This window comes from Ictalurus furcatus, chromosome 24, assembly GCF_023375685.1.
Source record: "Ictalurus furcatus strain D&B chromosome 24, Billie_1.0, whole genome shotgun sequence".
NCBI lineage: Eukaryota > Metazoa > Chordata > Actinopteri > Siluriformes > Ictaluridae > Ictalurus > Ictalurus furcatus.
The window spans coordinates 3,372,512-3,382,660 of record NC_071278.1 but is presented as its reverse complement, the minus strand read 5'-3'; the positions used below and the strand labels follow the sequence as shown (position 1 = coordinate 3,382,660).

Sequence of the window (10,149 nt, the reverse complement as noted above, 5' to 3'; positions counted from 1 at the left end):
TCAGTTGGAAGGATGTCTTGGATGACCTTTTTTTTTTTTTTTAGACCATATTTAACATATATTTACGCCATTGTTACTCCTAGTAGTAGTTCAATTTTAAATAGTTTGTTTTTGTAATACATTAGAATAAAACATTCGACTTGTACTAACTGTGTTACAACTTTAATCTCAGCAAAAACCAAATGCACACCTTGTATCGTGAAACCATTCTTTGAGTACCGTGATATTTCCCAGTCATAGTTCAATCCTCTAGTCTACAGTAAGCGTTTTATCCTGGTCAGGGCTGCGCTGGATCCGGAGCCTATCCCGGGAAAACCGGGCAGAAAGTGAGAATACTTCTTAGATGGTACGCCAGGGCATCAGAGGGTGCCACACACATTCACACACACACACACACACACGCACACACACACACACACACACACTTTCACAGCTAGGGACGATTTAACATTGGCAATCCCACTGGTAATGAACCGGAGATCCTGGAGGAGACCCACACAGTCCCGAGGAGAACATGTGAACATTTGCTGGAATCTTTGGAGAATAATAATTACTTAATTAATACATAAATTATAATTTTTTTTATTCCACAAACTCAGTTTGTTCTTTTTATAAAAATATATTTAGGTTCCACTGGGGAACATAATTCAAATATACAAAATACAACAATTATCAATGAAAGGTCTAAACGCTGTCCTAACATAGTCCTAAAATGATTTCCTGTTTTATACATAATCCAAGGATGAGAGCAAGTCAGTTGAATCATGTCTCCGTTTAAAAAAATTATATCAAGAAGCTAATACTGCTAGAATAATCTTAACACAGGGTTCTAGATTAAATGAAAATGAACATGCACAATAATTTAAGACAACCAAGCCGTGTTGTTTTTTAAAAAATGATATAACCGTGCACTTATGTATCCTAATCCATGTTTTATGGTTAAATGTGACCGTTAAGAGTTATTCAGTGTTTCCCTGTAGAACCGTTTAGGAAGCTATGCACTCTTAATTATTCAAGGAACCCTTGAATAACCCTTGAAGAATCCTTGAAGGACGCTTATCTTTTTAAAATGTATCAGCACGTGGTACAAAACGGATTTGTTCATCTTTCCATGAGCTGTTTTTTCTCGGGTTCAGTCTGAACAAAATGGTCCTGTGTATCCTGATCCATCGGGTCACTTCCTGTGGACAGTAGCGGTCTTATATACCAGGTGGCTACCATCATTTATCCATCATATCTGTCCTAATGGCAATGTTTGATTCAGGATTCCCAGGGCTAAGGAGTGTGGTCACCGCTGGAGATGTTTATTTTTCTCTAGTCTCTAGTGCTGCAGAGCTGGAGCTGCTGTATACGCACAACCTCGCAGAATTCCCGCTGATTCCTCGTTGGAGTACACTACCTCGACTGGGTCCATGAGTGCACCCTGCACGTCCCTCATAGCCAGGACTGACACAAAGAGAGAACGACAGACAGAGAGAAATAAATGATATTAAATCCATGAAATATATCCATGTTATTGACTTCACCTGTTAGTGGTTTTAATGTTATGGCTGATCGGTGTATATGATATGTCTAACATAGCTGAAGGTACAAAAAAATTTTATTGTTACACAAATATTTATGGATGAAATAAGTTGACATTGATTTTTTTTTTCAATCACACTGTTGATGTTTAGCTAGATCTCAGCTCTAGCCTGTGACACTTCCTACCTCGAGAGACCGCGGCCGTTCTCTGGTCAAGGCTCCACGCTCGTCAGCTGTGTCAGACTCAGGCTCCGCCCGCGGGGGTGGGTTAGTGGGTACAGGTGGAAGAGGTGTGCACGTCTTCGGAGTAGGACCGAAGATTTGGTCTTGGTGTGAGATCATGAACTCCACCAGCAGGGCCTGGTAACTGCTTTCCAAAAGGGCGATCATGGACACGTCGCCTGACACAAGGGGGCGCAGGAGAGTGGGGCCGAACACGATGCCCAGGTTACCGGGAGACATCTTATTCTCTTCACACTCTGATATCCTGAGAAAGAAGGTTAAGTAACCACTAGGTTATGGAGAACGGTACTGAACGGTTATCACAGGAGCTTAGGTTAGGCTATGATAGTTACTAAAATCTGCTAGCTTTCAGTACTTTATCAAAAGAACATTAAGTATCTTTTTTTCCTGCCAAAGTACCACACATTGTATGAGAGAAATGTCCATTCTTATTTTTAATAGTAATAATAGTATTATAAATAGTAGGAGTGATTCATATACTCAAATAATATTTACGTTATATATATAATAAAACCATATTTATAATGTTTTTATTTACATTATTTCATAGAATAGATCATTATATCTTCATATATTTATATGCTATTTAAGACCTTTGATTTGATTGAAGATTTGATCAGAATTTAAGAGCGGGAAGTTTCTATTCATCCAACGTTTCACGTCTTTGACACAGGCTGTGCTGATGGACCTGGTAAACGGATACCTATAATTGTGTAGCATCAGTTTAGAAATGAAAGCCACCAGGACATCTAATATAAATAAAGAAGAATAGGTGGCCTACTTTTCAGTGTGGCTGCACATAAAAACAAGAGGGGCCTAACATAGCCTTGTGGTACACCACATTGGGCTTTTTATCTTCTGATGAATCTTATCGGTTGGTCAAGTTTGTGAGTTAAGATCTAAACCATGAATGAAAACCCGTCTACCTGTGTTTTTAAGCATGCACACTGAAATATTATGGCGTGTTTTAGACTTACTAATCATAATAAACTATATTCACATGGCAGTCATCAGTAAGAACTACTAGCCAATCATAGTGCAGGAGGCGGGTGGGGCAAAAAGACAGTGAGGTCAAAATGGTAATAATTAAACATAGTTAATTAATTCAATAAATAAATAAATAATTTGCATTTAGTTTTTAAAATTTATTTAGTCCTGCCCTGAATAAGCTACTCAACATAATAGATGTTTACATGTAGTCCACAAGACACAATAATAACTGAATTTACACAAACTAACCGGTTCAAAAGTTTACACACGCTCGATTATTAATCCCGTGTGTCGTTACCTGGATGATCCACGACATGATGTGTGTATGTTCTGTGAGAGTTCTTCACGAGTCCTGTGTTTATCCTGAGCAGTTAAACTGCCCACTGTTCTTCAGAAAAATCCTCCAGGTCCTGCACATTCTTTACTTTTCTAGCATCTTCTGTATATTTGGCTCCTTTCCCCACAGACTATATGATGTTGAGATCCATGTTTTCACGCCGAGGACGACTGAGGGACTCGTACACGACTATTACAAAAGGTGCAACCGTTCACCGATGCTCAAGAAGACGACACGATAGATTAAGAGCCATGGGGGTGTAAACTTTTGAACAAGATGATCGGTGTAAATTGTTATTGGAAAGGGGTGAAATATATAGAAGATGCTGGAAAAGTAAAGAATGTGCAGGACCTGGAGGATTTTTCTGAAGAACAGTGGGAGGTTTAACTTAAGTTTAAAAATATCTGCATGAAAACAGTCAAACTGGCAACCCTGCTGACTAGGCGGTCTTTTTGCTGTAGGACATGCCAGGACACATTTCCATTTACACTACAAATGTCCTGTATATATTCAGTAATCTATTACGAGTTGATGATTACCTATAAATATACAGATTGCGAGTGTATTAAGTGTGTTACCTGTACAGGTGAGCCATCATGTACTGCAGCGTGCTGTAATTACAGGGAGGAAGTCGCCCTAGAACCTGCTTCAGATTGCTCAATATGCTCTCCGCTATCTGAGCACTGTCATCTGAATGGTCTTTCTCGGTGAGCTTCTGAATGTCTTTTCCAATGTTGATGAAATCGTTGTAAAGGTCAAAGGTCAGCAACGGCTCGGGAAGCTAAAAAAAAAAAAAAAAAAGAGCGAAGGGATAAGCACACATACCGCATGTTACCGTATGTTATTTCTCCTGATAATTGAAGTTTTATTCTTAGTGAACCATGCGAGGTTTGACAATTAAAAACCATGCAGGACGTACGTCTTTGAAAAAGAGCTTGAGAACGGAAGTGATGTCATGGGGCGAGAGGTCCGAAAGGTCGACCTGGTCTTTCTGGGTCTCAAAAGCGTGACACAGTTTTAGGATTCTGGGTTTTGACCCACTAATCCGATAAACACCCTGCGAGAGAGAGAGAGGGAAAGAGAGAGAGAGAGAGAGAGAGAGTGAGAGAAATGCAAGATAAAGAACAAAAATGTTGGAAGACATCCCAAAAACATCCTACAATCAGTTTATAAGACCAACACAAATCTGTCTGCGGATCACAGACCACAGAAAGACTGTGATTGAGTTAAAATCTGGAAATTAGAGCTGCTCGGAGATGGAGTGACTCGAAGGATAAATTCCCCATTCAACTAAACACTTGTAAAAACTGCTTCTAAAAAAAATGAATTTCCAACCACCAACTAGGAAAAAAACAAACAAAGAGAAAGCACCCTCAACTGGGAATTCCTTCTTGGAAGACCTTTGAGATCTTGGCATCATATCATCATGGCTGCTGTAGTTTTTCTTTTAAGTCCCCATGAAATCAAAATGGAAGTTTGATGGTTTTTAATATGAATGTGTTCGCCTATCTATAAGCTAGTGTGCTCCAAAACAATGACGAAATTCGCATTTAGAAGATATACGCATTCACAATTTACACTCTCTCTCTCTCTACAGCCGATACGGATCAACCATTTTGATGACATCATTCTGCACTTCAGCTTCTCATCAGGTTTTCTCTCCAGTCCAGTGCTCTCTAGAATCAGAAGTGTCCCACCCCCAACAGTTGTAAGTTTCCTGGCTGTGACGTAAACAAAACGCTACTGGCTATTTAAAAAGGGGGAGGAGCCACTCAATATGACTTCCCATTTCAGGGGAAATGACGTCAACACATCCAATAATGCTGCATGTTTCAAGGCACTTCACAGGGACTTTAAGCGACATTACAGAAGTATTTGCTTTAGATCAACATACAGTGCCCTCCATTAATATTGGCACCCTTGGTAAATGTGAGCAAAGAAGGCTGTGAAAAATTGTCTTTATTGTTTAACCTTTTCGAGCTTTTGTTAAATAAAAATCACAAAAATAATCTGCTCTCACGGATATAAACAATTGCAAACAAAAAATAATCTTTGATAAATATAGGTGTGCAACAATTATTGAGCTTCACATTTCGAGGTCCACGCTGGTGGACTCTCCTCTTCAGTTCACCCCACAGGTTTTCTATGGGGTTCAGGTCAGGGGACTGGGATGGTCATGGCAGGACCTTGATTTTGTGGTCAGTAAACCATTTTTGTGTTGATTTTGATGTATGTTTTGGATCATTGTCCTGCTGGACGATCCAACCACCTCTGGCAGGTCCTCTGGTAGAAAAACAGCCCCAAATCATTAAAGATCCACCTCCATATTTAACCGTGGGCATGAGGTACTTTTCCATATGGCTACCTCTCTGTGTGCTCCAAAACCACCTCTGGTGTTTATTACCAAAAAGCTCTATTTTGGTTTCATCTGACCATAGAACCCGATCCCATTTGAAGTTCCAGTAGTGTCTGGCACACTGAAGACGCTCGAGTTTGTTTTTGGATGAGAGTAGAGGCTTTTTTCTTGAAACCCTTCCAAACAACTTGTGGTGATGTAGGTGACTTCAGATTGTAGTTTTGGAGACTTTCCGACCCCAAGACACAACTAACTCCTGCAATTCTCCAGCTGTGATCCTTGGAGATTTTTTGTCCGCTCGAACCGTCCTCTTCACAGTGCGTTGAGACGATATAGACACATGTCCAATTCCAGGTCGATTCATAACATTTCCAGTTGACTGGAACTTCTTCATTATTGCCCTGATGGTGGAAATGGCCATTTTCAATGCTTGTGCTATTTTCTTATAGCCACGCCTCATTTTGTGAAGCTCAACAACCTTTTGCCGCAATCACAGCTATATTCCTCGATCTTACCCATCGTTATGAATGACTAAGGGAATTTGGCCTATGTGTTACCTCATATTTATACCCCTGTGAAAAAGGAAGTCATGGTTGAACAATTTCCGGTTCCTAGCCATCCAGGTGTACTAAAAAATGTAAAATATCAGTGGGAATATACATCACATATATTTTTCTCATATGAATTCATAGGGGTGCCAATAATTATACCATAACTATATTTAACAAATATATATATTTTAAAATAAACCCTGTTTTGTGTTTGCCATTGTTTGATATCCATGAGAGCAGAGTATTTATACCATTGGAGTGGCTAAAAAAAGGTAAATAGTGTGTATGGTAACATTAAATAAATAAGCTACTGCTACTCCAAGAGGGTGTCACTAGTGTAGATAAATATTAGCTTGAAACCTAGAAAGCTAACTTTGCAGATGTTTTCCTCAGCGGTCTTTTATAAGGATGATTTCGGGGGGGATGATGTCATCATCACGGCAGGGATCTACTAAGAAACAACAATTTCTGTCCCGCTCAAGGACACACCCAGCGATGAGACAGACATATCTCATCTATATTTAAAAATACAAACAAACAAACACAACAACAACAACCAAAAAGCTGACTAGAAGATCTATTTGCGGTTTTTTTTCTTCTTCTCATTGGCGAACATTGGAAAACATTTTCAGAATGTTTGCTGCAAAGCTTCGTGACCAAAAGTTTAATAAGAACTCCCAAAGATTCCTAGTAGTACACGATTATTTATTTATTTATTTATTTATTTATTTCGAGTTTACAATACAGATACCTACAGAAATCTAACCATAGTATTTGATCCTGCTCTCTGTGAGAAACCTGTAAACACGTGCTCATGGTATTGTTGGCATTTCTCTCGTTTTAAGGAGTTCTCCGTGTCAGTAATGCGTGTACCTGCACGGTCAGTGCTCGGCTCTCGAGCTCTTCGGTACAGCGCTGCACGATGAAGGGAACGTCCTGCGGCTGCTCTCTGGGCAACATGGAGAACTCGATCCCAAAGAGCACCCCCCTCCTGCGCTCACACTCGATCTGGCACAGATCCAGACACTTCCTGTGCACCATCAAGCCACACTGAGGGCCGAGAGAGAGAGAGAGAGAGAGAGAGAGAGAGAGAGAGAGAGAGAGAGAGAGAGAGAGAGATTTCTACGTCACTATTTAAATGTAATCAAATGTGTGATATTGACCACGTTAACTCCCGTGTACAAAAAGACAGCCTGGATTAAGTCTGATCCCGTCCACTGGAGGTATGGACGTTCGCAGACGTTGGACATTTTCAGGATTTGATATGACACGGATCAGATTTGACACACAGTACAAACGTCCGTGTGAGCCCGAGCGCACACTAAAGCCATTAAAGTCAAATGGAGACGTAAGAAAATATTAAGAAAGCCTAAAATTCACGGGAGTATTCTACTTTTATGTAAAGGTTCTACTTTTCCCTCAGGTTGCTGCCGATAATATAATTTGTAATGAACATTTCTGCAAATTAGAAACAAATGCAAAATAAACACGATTTCGTTAGTGCTCTCAGACTTTAGGATGCCACGGTATACAGTAATGTGATGATCTACACTTATGGACAAAATATTCCTCACATGTGTTCCACATGTTTTTCAGCTTCTTTGAATAAAAAAAAAAAAAAAAAGTGATGTTGCGTATTAACATTCTTAGAAAAAAAAACGTGTTCAAGGGTTCTTTGAATATTTAATGGTTCTCGCTTTCTTACAAATATTCTACCTGGACCTGTAGGGAAAGGGAAACCCTCCGTAGTACGTACGATTCAACACGTTAAGCGTCGTAAGACTTAAAATCTAAAACTACAACAACAACAACAACAACAAAAAAGTCAAATGAAATTGCATTGTAAAATGAAATAAAGTAATATACTAATATTAAATGTAAAAAAAAAATAAATCTACAAAATAAAATAAAAAAAAACAAACGAACTAGAAATTGCAATGAAATCTGAAGCCAAAAATATGACAAACGAAGAAAAAATGCAGTAAAAATGAACTAAAATTAATCTAAAAACAAAACTAATAAAAAACAAAAAACACTGTAATACAACTGGCAAGTAATTATTTATCTAAGCAAAACATTCCATGAATTTAAAGCATTAATTGTGATTTTTATGAAGTAGTGGAAATATTATTGAAATAATATGCAATATAATATGTTAAATATTATATATCTGTCCATTTTCTATACAGGGTCGCAGGGAGCCTGGAGCCTATCCCAGAGGACTCGGGGCACGAGGCGGGGGACACCCTGGACGGGGTGCCGACCCATCGCAGGGCACAATCACATACACACTCACACACTACAGACAATTTGGAAATGCCAATCAACCTAGAATGCATGTCTTTGAACTGGGGAGGAAACCGGAGTACCCGGAGGAAACCCCCGAAGCACTGGGAGAACACGCAAGCTCTGTGTACACAGGGCGGAGGCGGGATTCAAACCGCCAACCCCGGAGATTTTTTAAAGAAATCTTTTAAAGAAATTTTTCAAAATGCTTAAACACGTCAGTCCCGTGTTGTCGCCCCTCCTGTCTCACCTCCTCACACTCGATGCCGCTGACCAGGATAAAGTTGTCGCACAGTTTGCACTTTTGCATTTTGCTCTTTGTTTTCTTGAGGCGGTGAGTGAGGGCTGCTCGGGACGTGGTGCGCACTTTAGAGTAGGTGCCGTTACTGTCGTTTAGAGGATCAGAACTCTCTGTGGAGGAAAAATAGGAAACGCATCATCAGTCCTGCTACAGCTGTGTGTGTGTGTGTGTGTGTGTGTGTGTGTGTGTGTGTGTGTGTTGTTCTCTCACCAGCTTCAGCGCTCAGTTCTCTCTCGTCCAGGTCATCGGAGGACACGGTTCCAGTAGACGGAGCTTTCGGCAGCTTATTCATATGGGCTTCAGGACCAAGTCAGTCAGGAAGTAAACAATAAAACAGTAATAATGAAATAAAATAATTACAAATGTATTTATTCATTTCAGCATATTATCGACAAATAGGCTCGAAAAGTAACAGAATCGAATCGATATATAATGAATCGATTAAATAAAGGAATATTATATATAATATAATATAATATAACATAATCATTCATCTAATTTAACAAAATTGATGAAATAAATTGAATCGATATATAATGCTAGTCAGTAATAGTAATAGTCAGCAATAAAACAGATTAGCATGAACGTGTATTATCATAAGAATTAAGTATGTACCGTTGTATCACAACTTTTTGGGGAAAAAAAGCACGTGTTTTTTTTTTTTTTAACAGAATATTAAAATATTTCTATATTTAAATTTCATATTTCAATTCAAACAGCAAAATTGGGATTCGTCTTTAATGACAACAATGTATTCTTGAATGAATTTAAATGAATAGCATATTATTACTTGTGCGCAGAAAACAACACATGGCCGCATGAAAATATGAAATAATTTATTTTCCTTTTTAATTCATATTTACTCAAAAACCCTCATTAAAAAAAACCCCTAATCTTTATGAATATGACCATTGTTTTTGTTTTATTGCTTATATATTTATATACAAACAATAAAATAAAAAGTAAATATTCATTTTCTTTAAAAAAAAAAGACTTTTAAAACACTTTAAGAGATATTTAATGACTTAATGACGGATTATTTAATACCATACGTGGCCATTTTAAATTTTTGTTTGTATTATTGTTTGTAGGTTCAATAAATAAATGATCAAAGAAAAGGAAAAAAAAACCTAAATACATGGTCATGTTTTTAAAAAAAAAAGTATTTTGAAAACCACTTTTAAAAATTAGTATTTAATATCACACGCACGCACGCACACACACACACACACATAGACACACACACACCTTGTGTTTGACTCATCTAATGTGTGTGATAATTGCAAGACATGAATTCCTCTGTGAAGGATTTGGATCTGGTTGTATCTGTGTAAGAAATAAAGTGGAATGTGATAAACGTCTCACCTGGACTGGAGAGAGACTCCAGGCTTCCTCCGATGCTGTCACTGTCGCTGTATGCGATGCGTGCTGTTCCTTAACCGTACAAATAAAAACATTTCACCCAAAGACTCAGAGAGATTTGAATCAGTAACAAATAACGGTATTATCAAATGCTGTAACTCTATCATTAAAGCGGCGGTAAGCAGTTTGGACGTACTTC

General features: G+C 38.5%; 1 protein-coding gene across 1 annotated transcript in view; it reads right to left on the bottom strand.

Annotated features, from left to right (window-relative positions):
- Positions 1-567: 567 nt before the first annotated feature.
- The window catches only part of gmip (GEM interacting protein), a 29,844-nt gene continuing 20,262 nt past the window's right edge, over positions 568-10,149 (bottom strand). Inside the window, exons 12-20 of the mRNA XM_053613036.1 lie at positions 10,147-10,149; positions 9,954-10,022; positions 8,799-8,885; positions 8,538-8,698; positions 6,875-7,051; positions 4,014-4,151; positions 3,673-3,875; positions 1,711-2,011; positions 568-1,446 (exon numbers count right to left, since the gene is read on the bottom strand). The exon at positions 10,147-10,149 is cut by the window's right edge and continues 80 nt beyond it. Of these exons, the coding sequence (XP_053469011.1) occupies positions 1,435-1,446; positions 1,711-2,011; positions 3,673-3,875; positions 4,014-4,151; positions 6,875-7,051; positions 8,538-8,698; positions 8,799-8,885; positions 9,954-10,022; positions 10,147-10,149 (1,151 nt within the window). The 3' untranslated portion in view covers positions 568-1,434. The remainder of the gene's footprint in view (positions 1,447-1,710; positions 2,012-3,672; positions 3,876-4,013; positions 4,152-6,874; positions 7,052-8,537; positions 8,699-8,798; positions 8,886-9,953; positions 10,023-10,146) is intronic.